This window comes from Medicago truncatula, chromosome 3 (assembly GCF_003473485.1).
Source record: "Medicago truncatula cultivar Jemalong A17 chromosome 3, MtrunA17r5.0-ANR, whole genome shotgun sequence".
In the NCBI taxonomy this organism is placed as follows: Eukaryota; Viridiplantae; Streptophyta; class Magnoliopsida; order Fabales; family Fabaceae; genus Medicago; species Medicago truncatula.
Window position 1 is genome coordinate 11,448,998 of NC_053044.1, and position 19,589 is coordinate 11,468,586.

General features: G+C 34.1%; 1 protein-coding gene across 1 annotated transcript; it reads left to right on the forward strand.

The window, feature by feature from the left end:
- Positions 1-8,157: 8,157 nt before the first annotated feature.
- On the forward strand, positions 8,158-17,804 carry LOC11416444 (beta-glucosidase 42). Its single transcript, XM_003599419.4, has 13 exons — positions 8,158-8,395; positions 10,610-10,676; positions 10,795-10,853; positions 11,259-11,334; positions 12,176-12,250; positions 12,333-12,420; positions 13,397-13,622; positions 14,055-14,170; positions 14,579-14,790; positions 14,873-14,907; positions 15,002-15,101; positions 16,268-16,376; positions 17,273-17,804. The coding sequence occupies exons 1-13, from the start codon at positions 8,282-8,284 to the stop codon at positions 17,466-17,468; spliced, it is 1,473 nt and encodes a 490-aa protein (XP_003599467.1). The 5' UTR covers positions 8,158-8,281; the 3' UTR covers positions 17,469-17,804.
- The last annotated feature ends 1,785 nt before the right edge of the window (positions 17,805-19,589 follow it).

Below are 19,589 nucleotides of genomic sequence, written 5' to 3' on the forward strand. Positions count from 1 at the left end.
TGGGGATAATTCTTGATTTTTTTTCTTCTTCTTTCTATTTCTCCATTACCCATTTTGATAATGCTTTTTAACATGGATATTTTTCAATTACTGCAAGATGGAAAGAAAATAGTTGCCGCATATTGAATGTTAAATTGAATATTCACACATCTTCAATAATAATTTTATAAGCAGAAAAAATGCAATGCCCTGATTTTGAATGATGATCATCGTCATCATAATTGATTATAAAAAATGCAAAACCTTCTTATCGTTATAGATTAAAGGTGCATCAAAAGTGCCGAAACCGTACAGAAGAGAGCGAGAACCATAGATTGCGAAAAATGCAGTGATGGTGTGATCAAACTCATGTGGTGTATTTAGTAAATTAATTTGGACCATTAGATTAAAAGAAATAAATGGCTAGGATTTGGTGTCAATGAATCTGTTGACACCTGGTGTTAACGGATCTTGATTATATATATATATATATATATATATATTGTAAACAAAACTCTATAACAATTTATTTTAAGTATCCCTTACCACGAATCAATGAAGTATACTGTTATTGACCGGTCAAAGACATGGGCTTAATCTCTTAGGCCCAATAACAAATCAAGCCCAAATGTTACATTTGGCAAATTACTCGCGACACACCCCTTCCCCGCGAGGGCGGTGCTCGGAGCAATTGAGACATGTTCAAACGAACAGTCTCTTTACCCACGTTCCCACAAATATCTCACTGGCAGTTACACTTTTGCTGAGTTCGTAACCGCCATTCACACGTGTGCCTTACAACGGCTCTGCATTCACCCACCTTTATAAATAGGAGGCTTATCGCAGCCTCAAGGGTAGAATCTCTCACACTCTCAAACCCCCATTCTGAATTCTACTGACTTAAGCGTCAGAGTGTATGCAGGTACACCCCATATTCGGTCCAACGCTCACCGAAGGTATAAACAACCACCGTGAACCACCACATTCAATCCAGCACCGACAACCACCTTTTGTTCAGGTACGATCAGCGGCACCGTCTGTGGGAAATACAAGCTCTCCCCGTTTTTTACATACAAAAAACCAAAGCTTTCACATATAAACCATGGTTGTCAACAGTGTTGCACCACGTATCCAAAGCATCATTCAAAGTCCAAACCAGAACGGACGAACTACTTCCCCACCCCGTAACAGAAGGGGAAGGAGCCCCCACCGTTCCAGATCTAGGTCTGCCAGACGCTTCATTAGCGTGAGATCTGCTAGCCATGGACGACGGTCACTGAGGAGAAGGTCACCAAGACACTCTCCACCTAGGCGGTCTCCTCTGAGAAGATCCCCACCAAGGCAAAACAGACGTTCTTGGTCGACCTCCTCCTCCAGCTCATACGACGAACACAACGCATGAGGGGGGTCGTTATACATACGGTCCCTTCACCCGGCGCATCCGAGAAACTCCAATCCCTCGCGGGTTAGAAAAGCCACCCCATATGGACTCATATGACGGGACGTCAGACCCCGACGAGCACATTGAGAACATTGAGGTTGTCCTCACGTACCGGTCGGTGCGAGGAGCAGCCAAATGCAAGCTCTTCCTCACTACATTGAGACAAAGAGCCATGACGTGGTTCAAAAACTTAAGGAGAAACTCCATAGACACATGGCATGACCTCTGCCACGAGTTTACCACTCACTTCACGGCCTCAAGGACCCAACCCAACCCAAAATTGTGGCATCCCTTGATGCCATTATCCAAGGAAGAAGTGAACCTCTTCGAGACTCCATCGAGAGGTTCAACAAGGAAGCGGTTCATGTACGAGGTGCTGATGAAAACATGAAACAGTACGTCATCACTAGAGGTCTGCGCGAAGGCACATAATTTAAGAAGGCCCTTCGCCCCGACCGCCCCGAGACCTACAATCAACTCCTCACGAATGTAAAGACCTACATTCTCTACGAGGAAGAGGTTTATGCTGATAGCTCCAACAAGGCCAAGAAGGAGGAACTTGCTTCTGAATCCTCTAGAAAGCCCTTCCATGAGAAAAAGAAGGGAGGCAAAGCTCCCCTTGAAGGCAAAGGGCCAGGCGGTCGCTTCACATAATACACTCCCTTGTCGATGTCCAGAGAGAAAATTCTTGGTGAAATCTGCGTTGCGGAGTTGAAGGACAATGGGGTCAAGCCCCCAGAGGCTCCTTCATAGGAAAAGAAGGGAGTCGACAAAACAAAATATTGTCAGTTCCACAAAAATCACGACCGACGATTGCAGATACCAACTGAAGGTGGGAAAAACACAAGAAGGGGAGTTGAATTGTGTTTTTCTTTTTCTTCTCCTAAAACTGAGTTCACTGATCATAAGCTGATAGAGTTCAGGTTTTGATGCAATGTTTAGAGTCTAATTGCAGCGGTTAAGTAGAGAGAGAGGGAGGGAGAGAGAGAGAGAGAGAGAGAGAGAGAGAGAGAGAGAAGAAAGACACAAAGCAATTATAGTGGTTCCTTCCACAATCCGGAAGTAGTCCACTCCTCCTTGCACTTGATGGGATAAAACCGCAAGTGCACGGTTCTATCGGTGTAGTAATAAAAGAGTATCGTTTCAACAGGGAGTTATTCAATTTAACTAACTTTTAGAGAATGATTAGAAGAATGTTCAGTTGAAAAATGTTTGATTTTTAACGGAAGAAAATAATAATAAAAAGAGCCTCGGGATTTATTGGTTCATCAGAACAACGAATCCTTCACAAACAAACCCTAAACCTCTAACTTTATATTTGACCTACTTTCTAAAGACAAGTTTCTCTTTAGCCTATCACATCTCCTTTCGGCCTCAGTAAGTGTGTTCCCTCTAGCAACCACGCCTATTCTCATGGTTGATTGCTATTAGAATCCTTGAAGAACGAAACTTTATATGTCTCAAAGTTTGCTAGACTATTCTCATGTTTCGCAGCCCTTGTCTAATTTCACTTGTTCCAATATTAAAACTTCATCTTTCGATCCTTCGCTTAATATTTGTGATGATGAATTAAAAATTACTAAACCCTCCACGTTCGCTTCTTAGATTAGTAATTGCTAATTCATTATAAAAACGGTGAAATTAAATTAGAAAGTAGATTTATATAAAACTAGGGTTTATGGTTTGGTTTGATTAGGATTATGTCATTAGAATTATCCAACAATCCCAAGACAAGAAGAGTCTACTCACTCATGTTCATCGTATACATGGAGAAGAATAAGAAAAGTGTAAAAGTAAATAACAAGAAAGTAAAGGAAAAGAAAAAAACTTTTATTAAGAAAGACAATTTTCTCTTATTGAATTTCAAGAACAAAAGATGATTTGTTGTGATGGCTAGCTACGCTATTTATAGTTTACATTCGACTTAAAACCTAAGCAATACATCACTATAATGTTCCACAAGAAACTGCGGGCATTTCGGTCAAAACTAAATAGAGTAGCTTAAAATCTAAGCAAAAGCAGCAAAAGGAAGTTCTGGGAGGTGACACGGCTGTGCCAGTGGGATCACAGGCCGTGCCAAGCTTCTGACTTGGGGGAGACATATTTTTGTCTCCAAATCTTCGTATTTTTGTTCCGAATTAGCTCCAAACCCCTTTCTTTTGCTCCAAGACTCAATCCATCAAATATTCATTCCTGAAATATAATAATATGCAACTGAAGTAAAATAGCGCTAAAAGGAAATAATATTAAAATTTAAAAAGGACTTAAATATTATATTAAAACTACTAATTATTGACTCATCAGCACTTCCAAGGAGAGTTTACTAAAATCAATATCTGATTACAAATGCTCAAGCTCAATAGAAATAGACTTCAAAATACTCAAGCACAACTGCAAGAGGTTTCCTATGCTCAAGCACAACTGCAAGAGACTTCCTATCCTCAAGCACAACTGCAAGAGACTTCTATTCAAACAGAATTACAAAGAAAATGTTTCAGGTTGAACACTTGATATACAATCAGCGGTGTTCACAAATACAAATCAGATAAGACTTTTAAGACTCTAGAATTTCTAAGATATGAAAGTTTTTAAGAAATTATAAGTGAACTTTGATGTGAAAAAATTTCAGCAGAGGTTTGGCTCTTGTAAAATTGTTTTGAGTTTCTTGGAAATCTTCAAGTCTTCACTCCTTTATATTGAGGTGTGAAAGAGATGTTGTTGATTGCCAGCACATCAAAAGAGTCGTTGTTGAAGCTTGATAATCACAAATGATTTGTTGATGTATTTGGTTATTGTCCTAGGAGGGAACAAATTCAAATCCATTCCTTGCATAGAGAATTACCAGCGTAGTTACAGCTGTTGTCTTGTACTATTGCAGACACAAAAAACAGAGTAGTGGAGATGGTGGTTGTACAATTGTACTATGTCCTTTTCTTGTGCTCTTCAGTGAATAAGCATCCAATGCTTTCTAACTCCTTTGAAATAGCCGTTACTCCAAGCTTTTATTCCTTCTGCAATGATGTGCAATCAAAATGACAACATTTAACTAACTTCAACTTCCAATCTTCAGCTTCTGATGATGTCAACTTCTGGTAGACAGCTTCTGATGATCTTCAGAACCTCTTCTCTTCAGATGTTTTCTTGCAACACAAGCTTTCTTTTTGTAGATTCAATTGCTCTCATTTGTTCTTTCAGAACCTATGCTTGATTTAAGGACACTTAAATTTTTGTTTATGGTCCTGCACACTTGAACAAATATTAGCATATCCAATTGGCATTTTTAATACCTTGTTATCATCAAAACTAAAAGTGGTATTGTCAAACACATTTTGTTCCAACAGTGGATTCTAACTACAATGAGTTTGAGGTGTTGGTTGAGAGGAACAATGACAACATTTACTTGACTAAGGGTTGACATGTCCTAAAAGACTTCTACGGTGTTTGTCTCGGATCCTCGGTGACTATGGTGCTTGTTGGTATGGGCATGTTTGTTATCCATATGAAGGATAGGTTTCAAAGGAAGATATCAACTCCTAGGTTTACCCCACCAATGATTTTTCAGCTTGAGAAACAAGTTGTTTCTTTCCATAACTTTGATGTCTTGCCATCCTCTTTTGTCCATGATCACGTTAATTTTAAGAATTCTTATGTAAAAAATGTTGACTTCTGAAGACTATGATGGTGGATATGTGGTGAGTTTAAAAATGACTTTTTTAGCAAGAAGGATTTACTAAGAATAAAAAACAAATACTACTAAGCATGTGTTTGGTTGTGCGGTGGAAAAAATTGATTTTGGTATAATTGATTTTGGTTAAAAGTGAGTTGAATGTAAAGTGATTTATGTTTGGCTACCTCCAAAACAAAAGTGATTTATATGAAAAATGTTATTTGGATGTTTTGAGTCAGAATTGCTTTTAAATGTGTAAAAGACCAAAATAGGTTTTAACATGTGAGTGTGAGTGTATGTGTGTATAAATCAAATTTTACATTTATTTAGTTTTTTCATTCTTCATTTATTTTTGATTTAATTGACAATAAAATTACTAGATTTATATAATTGTTAATCACACAATAATAAAATAAAAATACATGTTGGGAATAAATATTAACCATGAAGTGCTCAATTAAAATTACAAATAGAAAATATAATATAAAGTTCAATACAAATTTATAACATTACTACAATACTAATGATGGGGAAGATATAGTTCATAATAAGGGTAAAAGCGAGAAATTGGAAAAAAAAAAAAAAAAGCAAACATTAGAATTGAAAATCGATTCCTAGAAGCTTTCTAGGTGTGTGTTTGGTATAGCGGTGGTGAGAATTGATTTTGATAGAATTGAGTTTGAGAGAATTGATTTTGGTTAAAAGTGAGTTTAATATAAATTGATTTATGTTTGGATATACTCACTTAAAAGTGATTCTTATGAGTTGATGTTGTTTGGATAGTTTGAATCAAAATTGATTTTGAATGTGTATTGACCAAATTATCCTTTCAATCAATTGTATATAAAATTAAACATCTCATCCTCATTTTAGATAATTATTTCAACCTATCTAATAAATGAATATTTATTGGTTCATCAAATCATTTTAAAATAATATTAATGTATGAGTTTTTTTAATATTTTTTTTATCAATTGAGTTATTTTTAATATAATATAAGATTTTCAAAGGGTGTAAAAAATTCAAAATCAAACGATTATATCATCCACCGTAAAAAAACACACACTATACTAATTTACAATATAATGGAAGTACAGTATTCGCTAAACAAATTTTTCAATTGTACCTTATCAAAAATTAGAGAGCAACATATTTCGGGGAATAATATAAGGAGTTCATGAGGGCAGTTGTGGTAAATAGATAAAAGTTATATTTGTGTCAGAGCTATACAAAACAAAATTGATTACAATTGCCGCAGAAGCTCTAAATTTGAGCTTCCCCGAGAATCACTTAAATGGCAGAATTGCTTTTAGAAAAGGCAACCAAACATAATGCAAAATGCTAGAATCAAGGTGAAGGCTTGCAAACGTGAGTCCATCGGTTCAAAACATTATAAAATAACTTCAGGGTGCTTTTTGCTCAAAAGCACGACAACAACATAAGGGTGAAAGATAACCAAACATTATAAAATTGCTTTTGAGAAAATGAACGTGCTTTTGCACCTTTTCATCGGGTAACCAAACACCCACTAAAGGTTCTCTATTGTTTATGACCTTAGCGGTGGCGGGTAAAAGTTCTAGTCCACAAATAACTGTGAAAACACTTATATGTACACATGTTAAAGAATCCATAAATAACAATTTTTTTTTCTTTAAAAAAAAATATTTTAAAAAATAAAATGTATTATTTTAATTTTGTTAAAAGAATAAAATGCGCAATTTTTAATACAATTTTTTTTAATACATTAACGGGATGTCTTAAGAGTACGTTTTATTATTTGAAAAATAATTCTCAAAATTGAATACTCCCTCCATCCTAAATTATAGTCGTTTTTAGAAATATGATTGGATACCACTAACTATTTATTATTCACTTTTCTTTCAATTTTTTAATTTATTTTTCATGTATCATTAATGAATGATAATTTTTTAAAATAATTCATTTATCTTATCCATACAATATTAATTATATTTTTTTATTTGGGTAAAATGATCTAAATGTCTAATTCTTTTGGTGTTTTTTTGAGGAGAATTCTTTTGGTGTTAATCATTCGGTTTTCAAGAGGAAAATACCTCTAATAAATCCAAAGTTTAATACTCGTTCCGTCCCATAATAACTGAGTCTTTTACAAAAAAAAAAATGTCCCAAAATATCTGAGCTATTTTATTTTTCGATACAATATTAATTATTTTTTTCTCTTTATAACTTTAAGGGTCTTGCTAACCATTGCCCTCGTGACAATGATTAAGGAAGCCAAAAGTAGCATGTTTGCATTGGTTTCAACAACATTTTAACTTTTAAAAAGTTAAATTTATTAGTTTTCACCATTTTCCAATGCTATATTTCTACTTTTATCCATCCCCTTATCCAATGCCCCAAGGGCAATGATTAACATTCACCAAACTTTAATTTATTATACTTTCATCACTTTCAATTCAATATATTCCACTTTGCATTTATGAGAGTGGATAATGCACCAATACATAATAAAAACACTTAAAACTATTTTTCTCTCTCCTTCATTTATACATTTATCTTAATACGTGTGAAATGATCAAATGACTAAGATAATCAGGGACGAAGGGAGTATAAATAACATCAAACAAAAAATTATCCATCCAATTCAAATTCGAACACAGTTAGTCCTCGGTTAAACTCATTAACACATGAATCAAATTATTTCGTCATCAAAATTTCTTATAACTTATTGTCAACAAAAAAAGTCTCTTTTAACCAAGTTGTTTGGGCTCCAGTGGCAAGGAGCTCCTTCCAAGGATGTACTTGGGAAATACCGGGTTTGATTTCCAGGGGGAACAACGCTTGGCCAGTACGCATGCCTCTACGCACGAACCGAATTAGTCGCCATCTTTGTTGGGTTGAAAATCGATGCGAAAGTAAAAAAAAAAAACTCTTTTTTTTTGACAGAATAAAAAAAAAACTCTTAATACTTGGAAAATCTTTTAAAACTAATAATGAGTCATAACTCATAACCCACTTTAATTAAAAAATACTATTGGAGAACAATGTCAGTCAAAAAATAATTTAAACTTAATAATTTTTCCCCATTCCATATGATAGAGAGAGAATATAGATCCTCTCTCACATCATTCATAACAAAAATAGTGAAGCAAATAAAAGTAGAATCACTGTGAGAAGCCGTAAAGTATCTGAGTGATCCATTTCGGTTTTCTAGAATGGTAAAGAAAGAAGAGTTTCTAAGAGAAAACGGTTTTGAGAAAGAACAAAAAGTCTCACGCAGTGACTTCCCTTCCGACTTCGTCTTCGGAGTCGCCACCTCTGCTTATCAGGTACGTCACCAATGCAGATTCACACTGTCTCGATCTTGTTTTTTTTTTTTTCAAGAATAGTGTACATGATCACTAAATTAGTCCTTGACTTTGTAAAACACTTTTAATATTTCCGGAGTCCTTTAAGTTTAACCTTTGTAATATTTTAGTTTTTTTAGTTTTAAATTGGTCTTTTATGTCAACAAAAGTGTGAACCATTAATCTCAGGTAAAAAGTGCTTATGTGGACATTTATTTCTAAGTTCGTAAGTCCAAATTCACCCCGCTTATTCACTTTAAAAAACTTCCATTTATAGCTGCTAGGTTACTTGATAAAAAAAATCGATTGATTACTTGTTTTATAATGTTAGTTGATTTTTTTTTGTTAGATTACAATTGAATTGAGAAATAATAAGAAGAAAATGTGTGTAAGTATTCATGTTTGGGGTCATAAATAGTTTTTGGACCTTCCACTCAATGTTAAATGGTCGTTTTTTAACGAAGTTGGATGAAAAAAGGGATCCATTTGATTCAATATAAAATTAAAGGACTAACTTGTTTACTTTTACTGACACAAAAGACCAATTTAAAATAAAAACAAAAAGAAAAGGATTAATTAGTACAGACCTTAAACTTAAAGACCTCAGGATGCATTTGGCCTATAAAACCGGCTTGTACAGGTGTGGATGATGCAGGAGGCCCAACGATAGACCCGATAGGCTTTGATACCATGTCACGAATATCGAGGCCTAACTCATCCTTACAAAACCGGCTTGTATAGTAAGGAGTGCCTCCTCTTTATAAACTCTTTTCAAGAATCCTATCCATCCGATGTGGGACTAAATCCCACCAAGTATTGGCCGCTAACATAATTTGTTGGTTTACTCATTATTTATTATATTTCTATATTTTGCGACCAAATAGGTGAATGATGGTGTTAGTTTTGGGACGAAATTGAGAAAATGGATTCCCTGTGTTTGAGATATATTCCTACATTTGCGCAGTCAGTGTATTGGTGACCATTATATTCATATTCGATCAGACCCACATCATATGAAAGTTTTAATAATATATTAATAATTCCAAAATAGTGAACTTAAAATCTGAACCAACCGATTTTGATTCAACATTCACTACTATGTTGAGTGCATGAATTGAAGGATCTGGATTTGGGAATCCTGATCCCGAGATTGAAGTTTTTTGGTTACACCCGAGAAATCGAAGGTTTACCGTTGATTATTTATTACTTTGTTGAATGCAGATTCGAGCTGGCCTTGATTTCTTTGCTTTTTGCTCTCTTTTTTGTTATGGCAGCTGTAGTGGAACAAAATGATACTGCATTTTGTTCTTGTTTTAACTTGCATCAAAGATACAGATAACAGAACTTAGACGATCTCTTCTGTGTTATTCAAACATATCCACAGTTTGCTATGTTGCCTATACTTTTGTTAGAATGAGTAAAAAATTAAGTTTTAAATTTATAATGAGTTCATTTGGTTTCTAAAACTTTTAACAGGTGCTCTTACAAGGAATTATGTTGATTTATTTTCAAGATTTTGCACGCCTGATATTGTGATTTAACCTTCTTTTATAATATTAATCCAAAGAGAACTTTCCCTGGATCGACTTTGGTGCATGATAGTGCAAGATGTTGTTGTTACTTAAATTTTTATTTTTATGTTTTGTGTAAGTAGTTCTAAAGTTTTTACTTGGATACAACTTTTGGTAGAGCATACTTGAATGTTTAGGTCGTAGTCAGAATTATCAGAGTTCAATTTTGAAGCCATTGGAAAAAGAATTACATTATTGATCTATGATATGCTGCTAAGTCGCTTACTTTCACATAACCTCAGCTAACTATTCTTGTCGTCTGAGTTGTTTTCCTTTCAAAATTTTGAACATGTTGGGCCTCTCTAAACTTTGCAGTTCTCCATTTTTCTCCTACTCTTCAGTCTATCTCTTGCATCTGGATTTGATTGATTGAATATCATAATAGCTATAAATTGTAATCAACATGGAAGCAGGGTAGTTAGGAATTCTTGAGTTGATAGGGTGTTCATTTAGAAATAATATTCCATTTTATGATATTCTATGATTGGCATGCATAGCTTAGATCGCCTTTTGATAAATTGTTCGTAGACTGAAATTTAATCAGATAAATATTGAGAAACCCGTATTTATAACAGATGGAAAACTTGTTCAATCATATATTTAACTGATTGTTGCTTATTTCTAGATAGAAGGTGCTAGCAATGAGGGTGGCAGAGGTCCTTGTATATGGGATGCCTTTACACACACTGAAGGTATGAGAACTGTCTCTTCAAAAATAAATTGTCAGACCCTTCACTATCATTTGCTCAAATAGTGCTACTCGATGCAATGATGCGTCGTTCCTTACTGTGCTATTTTTTTTTTTTGTAGGAAAAATACTTGACAAAAGCAATGGTGATGTAGCAGTTGATCACTATCATCGGTATTTGGTCAGTAATATCTTTCAGTTTTTTTAATGTTTTTAATGTCCATCTTTCTTTTGCTTAACTATTATCTTCGTATATGATTCAGTTTAATCTAAGTAGCTGATTCTACCAAGTGAGGAAAGATTTTTGTAGTTATATTGTCTTTCTGGATTGATTTTGGGTTAGAAATTAATACATTGCACAATGATTCTTTTCAAGAGACTGGTTTTCTTTCATTATAAAGTGTCCGAGTTTCTTTTCTCTTCAATTTAATACCTTTTCTCAAGTTCCCTCTTTCAAGCCAAATACTTCATAGAGAATGTCATATTGAGTCAATTTTGTTGTTTTATATTATTTCTGTTTACTGTCAAGATCATACCGAGCACGTAAATTTCATATTTTAACTTTTTTATGTAACTATGTTAACAGGAAGATATTGATCTTATAGCCAAGTTGGGTTTTAGTGCTTACAGATTTTCAATTTCTTGGTCTCGTATTTTCCATGGTATGTTATTATTAGTGGTGAATTTTAAATACATATGCTCTCCATATGGTTCATTGTTAATTAGTTATTTCCGTGTCCACGAGATCATGAAGCTTTATCAATTTCTGTCTCGTCATTAATTGGTCAATAGTTAATATTTGCCTCTGTTGGCTCGTAAATTAGTCAATAGTTAAGTGCATTCTAGAAAGAATTCTGAAGTTAATTTTTGTTTGTCAAACTACATTTGAGTTTTTTAAAAATCAATAGTTTTCTTTTTTCTCTACCACTATTAGTATCATTGTCAAATTAGATATGAACCCCTACTATTAATCTTAAGATGAAATGAAGGGTATGGGTGAAACTTTAAAGCCAAAAACAAAGGTGTTTCATATTTTATTTCATCTTCTTAAGCTGTTAAACCGATAATAGGCTGTCGAGATCTTCTTAAATGTGTTGTTAAGAAGAAAAGTGTTCAGTATACCAAAGTTAAGGAGCAGCATATTCACAGACTTTACCGTCATTTATTGTGCTTCATTTGGAATTCAATGAGAAATGTGACACACACTGGCAGACGGAAATGGTGACACCTTAAACAAGCAGTTGACTAGTATAGGAGATGGCATTGGAACTGTTGCGAACATGGCAATACGACTTTTAGCCAGTTTATGTTCCGGAGTTTACTTTTAGTGTTATTTTTACCAATTTTATGCCATACCATCCTTTCTGAGCTATGATGTTGAGGCTAGCAACATAGTTTCCCTTGTCCCCAAAACATTATAGTTACTATTGAAATTATTAAAATTGAAGATGTTGTACTTACAGTAATTTGTATGTTTTGTTTTGTAATGGTTTATGGGTGTAGATGGCTTAGGAACCAAAGTCAATGATGAAGGGATAGCATTTTACAACAACGTTATTAATGCTCTTCTAGAAAGAGGTATTGTCTGTATAAAACTACTTTACCTTAATTTTTTATCTCTTCTATCAACCGTATATATTAAGTTACTCCTTTCCAGCAGGTATTCAACCTTATGTAACTTTGTACCATTGGGATCTTCCACTTCATCTTGACGAGTCAATGGGAGGATGGTTGAATAAAAAAATAATGTAGGTATCTTCTAATTAACTATTATTTATTATTTTTTTTATTTTACAATATATTTCTTTCCAGATAATGAAAAAATTGATTTGTATGATGTGCTTGAAAGTATTAAAGGTTATGGTGTACTGGTTTATTTATGTTGAGCTAAAATGGGTGATCATATCTGTTTTTTTTACTAATTCAGTTGTATGAAAATGAAAGTGGATGTGTATGATGAGTATGAAAACGTGTTCGGGAAATGAAAGTGGTTGAGTTTGTTATAGAGAGTATGTATATAAATAAGAGAACATCTTTTGAACATTGTAAAGTTTGTGAATAGAGTAGTGACTCTGTTGTAGAAAGGGAAACCCTTGGAGGAGAGATTCTTTATATACTTTCCCAATTTTTGAATAACATTGTTCCTAACAGATTCATTGCCATTTAGTTCTGTATTTGTGATGTGTTGTCACTTCATATTGTGGACTTACTTGACTTTATTAACAATATTGTTTCAGAATTAGGAAAAAGGACTAATTCAAAACCTGCAGAGCACAGTTTTTCTTTTTATATCTCTCCATTTCTCTCTAATTTAATCTTAGCTATAAAATATTTGTGGCCATGTACTTCATTGAAAAAATTATACTCCCAATGGAAAAGTTAAACTTGCATACTCTTCATACTTTTTATTTCTTAGGTAGTGAAATTTCATGAGTCGTGATGGTTTCCAAAGTATACGCTTCTTTTAAGTCCGACAGTTGTGTATACTCACTCGAATGGCCTTGCAGTATAGTGTCATAGAGCTTCCTTAGGAAGCATCTGATGCCAAGTTGACTATGCTCATACTAAGCCCACCATTTTGTTTATCTATTTAATTTGTTATAAGACTTCACTTCTAAATATTTTGCTGAGTATTTTAATTGATTAAAATGTTTAAAATCATGATGAAAATTGATTTCCAATATTGTATTACTGAGTGGTGTGTTCATTTGTTGCATGTGGTAGAGAATACTTTGCAGTCTATTCAGAAACTTGCTTTGCAAGTTTTGGTGATAGAGTGAAGAACTGGATTACTATCAATGAGCCCCTTCAAACCGCAGTTAATGGGTATGATCTTGGAATTTTTGCTCCTGGAAGATGTGAAAATAGATCAGTAGAGCCATACTTAGCAGCACATCATCAAATCTTAGCTCATGCAGCAGCTGTTTCCATTTACCGAAGCAAGTACAAGGTCAAACACTATACTTGTTAGATTACATTTATTTTGTTTAGATTATCTTCTAGTGTTAGTTTTCATGTTACTTGATTATTATTGTGAATTGTTTCTTGATTTCTCTATTTGTTTAGGATTAGAAAACGTGTATCCCTATAAATAGGGGGTTAGTGTTTTGTCTGTAGTATCAGTTTACTATCAAGTTTATTCTACCATATTACACCGTATATATATTTCATTTTATTCTTCTTTTTATCTAAAACTCATAACTTCAACGCTATTAAAACCTATCATAGATTTGTTATTGGGCCACCCATATTTATCCATGCATGAAACATTCAATCCTAGGCATGAGAATGGTGTTTATCCCACATCCCTGGTCCTTATAAGGCCTGCACAATACGTGAAGTAAGATTTTATTCTCTTTAAGATGTTGTCTCAATTGTCCAGGATAAGCAAGGAGGACAAGTGGGGCTGGTTGTAGACTGTGAATGGTCAGAGCCTAACTCTGATAAGATTGAAGATAAATCCGCTGCTGCTAGACGCTTAGATTTTCAGATTGGCTGGTACTTTCCTATACATTTGTTTTAGATATTAGTTTCATAGATGTTTTGCTTTATATAAATGAATCAACATGTGGGGACACACAAACTTACAATGTATACAGACCACTTTGGCTCATATATTCTCAAAATAGTAAATAGCAATCATTTTATGAAAATCTTGTTTTGATGGAGCACCATCATGAGAAATCTGTATGATGTCTTCGTCATACTATTGCACTCAAATCAGCAAAATGCATATGGGTTTGGATACTATCCTTTTTTTTTTTTGTTATTTAACGCCACAAAATAATGCAGACAAACTGAACTAGTTTTTTTTAATGCTCATGAACACTAGAAAGTTACAGATTGAGGTGATATCTAACCTTGGTGTAAGATGCATGCTTATGCAAAAATATATTTTTAACCCAGGTTCTTGCATCCACTGTATCATGGAGAGTATCCTGAAACTATGCGTGAACGACTTGGAGACCAGCTTCCCAAATTCTCAGAGGAGGATAAAAAACTTCTTTTGAATTCTTTAGACTTTATTGGTCTAAATCACTATACAACAAGGTTAATTTCACATGTGACAGAATCTGGAGAAAGTTATTACTACAACGCACAGGCGATGGAGAGAATTGGTAAAAATTTGAATATTGAAGCATTTTTGAAGCTATATATCCAAAGTGAACTTTCCGTGTTGATTAAGCTATTTTTCCACAGTTGAATGGGAAGATGGTCAGCTCATTGGTGAGAAGGTATACCCCACCCCACCCCCCACCCCCCTCCCAGTGTTCTTGATATATATATACAAGGCGTAACATGCAAGTTTTATGTTACGTGTGCATACAGGCAGCATCAGAGTGGCTATATGTTGTTCCTTGGGGTCTTCGGAAGGTTATTAATTATGTATCACAAAAATATCCTGCCCCTATTTACGTCACAGAGAACGGTATGTGAGTTTGCTTTTCCTTAGAGAAAACAAATAGAAATTGAACCAGCATATATCTTTATTGAAACTTCTGTAGTGTGTGGCATGCAAATAGAATGGAACAGTACTGCATTTTCTGTTTGGTTGCAGTCTTTTATGTAAAGCCAAAATGTAAAACTTTTTTTCCTACATATTCTGTTCTATTCTAGTCTCTTTGGTTCCACCCATTTATGTAGAACCAATATCTATCACCTTTCTTACCTGTTGACCCCTTCTATTGTGTATTATATGTTCCAAACATGGAAAAGAACCAATATATGTCTTGTTCTCATATATCTCTCAAATGTTACCTTTGATTGTGTAAATAGCACCTAAGAATTGTTTGACACACAAGTCAATAATTAGTCAAACCAAAAAAGTGGCTCCAAGAGGAATATATGATCAAGATTATGGATTACTAAAGTAACGAATCTTGAGCCCTGCATCAAAATCCTATACATCTAACATGGGGCTCAAGTGTTATGCCTTGTATTGTAATGGGATCCTTGTGAATAAGAAGTTGATTTGCTCTCTTTTTTATATTTATTAGTTTGTTCTTAGAAATAAGGACACAAATCATAAATTGATTTGTTCTCATTAAATGTAATTATTTACTATGTATACAAGCAATACCAATGAAAGACATCGTCTAGGTGACTCCATACTTGGCATCCAGTTTGGTTGGCTGTGAACTAGTCCCTTAACTACTCTCAAGGAAACCCTGCAATGTTTGTGTTGCTATCTTCGCCATTTTATTGGTACTGACCGATCATGGAAGATTAAAATACCAATTGATATCAAAACCTTCATTGCAGGCTCAAACACCATCATATGAGGGATGGATATAGTCCCATGTTGCCTATAGATATGGCCTTAGTAGCGCTTTTAAAGCTTGGGTAGGGAATTCAAATACGGAGAAACCTGAAAAATCTCAGGACGAGCAAGGAATTCAACTAAGTGAACGATAGAGTGAAACAATGCCACATACATATTGAATTATAAGAATTTGATGGAAGCGTGGATAATTTTATTAACTAAAACAAATAAATAATTAAGTAGATGAAGGAAGATTTATAACTTTTAAATGACTGGACCGAAACTTTATAAAGTTGTTCTCATCTCTCTGGGGTTGTCTTTCCATTTGACAGGTATGGATGATGAAGAAAATGATAGCTTGTCATTACATGAGATGCTAGATGACAAACTGAGGGTTCAATATTTCAAGGGATACGTATCATCAGTTGCGCAGGCTATGAAGTAAGATTTCCCCTCTGACTTTCTTCACACACGAACCACCTGAGTTAATCATGTTTATATCATCAACTAATGATTAATTTGGTAGTTAGATGCATCCTTCCTTTTTAAATATACTATGGTTATACCTAATGATCTCACTTTATTCAATATGGGTTTTGAATGCCTCTTTTCTTGCATGGTGAAATGCTTTCTTTGATCCTTGTTTGTTATGTATATGTCTGTCATGATAGGCTTAATTGCACTTTTGGACCCCTATCTTTCCAAAAGTTGCGGTTATGGACCCCTAACTAATTTAAATACAAAACAGCCCTCTATGTTTTGATTCTTTGGCAGTTTTGGACCCCCAGTCCATTGTTGACTCGGTCAACGCTGACGTGGCACCCTAAGTGAGGTGCCACATGTCAATTTTTTTTTTAATTTTTTTTTTGCCTTGGGGTCCAAAACTGCCAAAGAATCAAAACATAGGGGGTTGTTTTGTATTTAAATTAGTTAGGGGTTCATAACTGCAACTTTTGGAAAGATAGGGGTCCAAAAGTGCAATTAAGCCGTCATGATAAAAATATAACTTTGATAACTTAGAATCAAATTTTTCGATAAACAGTTATTAAATTCTGAAATAAATGACATTGAAAGTTTAGAAACTTGTTTGATGGGGTACCTCAAGTATTTGTGTACTAACTGGACATGATGACCTTTAAAAATAATAACAATGTCTTTCTCCATACAGGATTTTCAAAAGAGACTAAAAAAATCAAGGGACACAACACGAATTTAACATCATTACCAAATAATGTTTTCACCACAACAGCTATGGATTAAAAGTATTTGCACTTGAAAACAGAATAAGAATCTTAATCAAATATGTCTAAAGTATTGTATATCGTTTGAATGCACAGGGATGGAGCAGATGTGAGAGGATACTTTGCATGGTCATTACTGGACAACTTCGAATGGGCTCAAGGTTATACCAAACGCTTCGGATTGGTCTATGTAGATTACAAAAATGGACTCACTAGGCACCCAAAGTCTTCTGCATATTGGTTTTCACGGTTTCTGAAAGATGGGACAAACAAGAAGGGTAAAGAAGAGTAGTTCACTTTCATCATTGTGTCTTACAAGGAAGAAAATAATACCAGGACAAGAACTTCTGTCATTGTTTGGATGTTTTGTGAAAACTATAGTGGACTTCTCGAGTTATTTACCACTGCATCAAATCTTATGCCTTAACCTATATTATTTACATTTGTCTTAGCTTCTAATCTGCTTCCATCTTTCTTTTTGAATGGTAGTAGCTTCCTTGTACTGTGAAAATTGCCATTGTGGTTGTGCCAATTTGTCTTTTTCAAAGCTGGATACATTTTTTCATCCACATCTTTTTGGAAACAATACGATTTTGAAGAGATGCTATCAGACTTGATCTTATTTTTATGTTAATCCATCAACATGCAAACACATGCACTATATAATAGAATGAATTGATGTAGCTGTCACAGCCAAATCTTATAAATCACAATGTTTCCTTCATGACTTTGATTGAATATACTAATTGGAACAGTAGTCATACCCTATCTTTCCATTCCACGAGAGGCCTTCACAAGGACGATCTAATCTCTCCTTACCTTTTTATCTTAGTTATGGAGAGGTTGGGTCATCGTATAGCCGACTCAGATGAAGAAGATAGCTAGAAACCTTTTAGGTCTGGTTAAGGTAGAGATGTTCGCATTGCGGTTTGGTTTGATAATAATCTAGAGTTATGTCATTTGAACAAACGAACTAAACATATCAAGTCAAACCGAGATGTTCGTGAACTTTAAACGGGCTGAACTCGAACTGGAAAAAAAAAAAAAAGAGTTTGTGTCAAACTCGACCTGAGTTTCGAGTTGAATCAATTTTTATTAAGTCGGGCTCAAATGAGTTCAACGCGACTCGACTCATTTCCAGTCCTAGGCGCATGACAAGTTCTAAAGTCAACCTTTAAAGAGATTCTATTTATTTTGTCTTCTTTGGATCACCTGTCACTATCAAATTCTAAACACAATTCGTCTTCTTGTGATCAAACAAAAAAACTTCAAAGACAAAAGAGAACAACATATCATTCCTTAAGAAGCAAAGGGCCTCCTCTTTGACTATGCAACACCATTATCCAAATGAGGCAAAACTTTCAAATTCTAAGAGCAACTCCAATGCTAGTTCTAGAGAGTGTTCTTGATACTCAAAAACAAATTCTTGTTTTCTTTACCATTGCAGATGGATGATGTGGAATCGAGGTTGGAGAACTGTTTTCTGTGGAGAACACGTTCCAGCAATAAAACTGTCAGAAAAAGCATATGAAAAAAGGGAGAGAAAGAGAGAGAAAATACACAACCAGTAAAAACTTCACAACTCAAAAATTCCAAATCCAAAATACACAACTAGTAATTTTCACAATTACAATCATTCCAAATCTAAATTTAAGAATCCAAATCAAACACTTAAAATTCCAAATCTGAAAATCAATTACAAATTTTCAAATCAGAAAATCAATTTCCCTTTAAATATGAGAACTGAGATTCCCCTCTCAATCTGAGTTTTGAGCTTTTTTTTACCTTCTATGTGAGTTTTCTCTATTCAAATTTGAGAATTGTTTAAAGAAAAAATATGAGAGAATTATATATATAAAAAAAAACCAGAGATGCTCTCATTATTTCTTTCTTTTCTCTACTTCGCGTGGAGATGGTAGTTGTTAAGAAAAGAAAAGGTAGATAGGGGCTATTGTTTGACTAAATAATGAGTCAAAATGAGTAAAAATCAATGTTACTGTTGCATAATTAGATAATTATATGTATTTTTCCATTATTTGATATTTTTAGAAAAAAATTATATATAAATAAGCATTTCATTTTGAAAAATATCAAAATAAAATAAAAATATGTGGGGTCAATTGTAGGACCCTATAATGTAAGTTAAGAACACAAATATTGTTCTTTGCATTGAAGTAAAAATGAAAGAATGTTCTTAATACATATGTGACATCTTTAGACCCCACCAAAATGCTTCAAGAACATAAATATTGTTCTAGCATTGTAGATGCTCTAAGTAGCTTCTCAAATCAACGACTCTTTCAAATCTCTCCTATTTAAGGATTTGAGTTTTTTGAAGATATGAGTGACTTCATATATTTAACTTGTGCCAGAACTCTGTCAAATTAAAAAGCATAGAAACACTTAGTAAAAT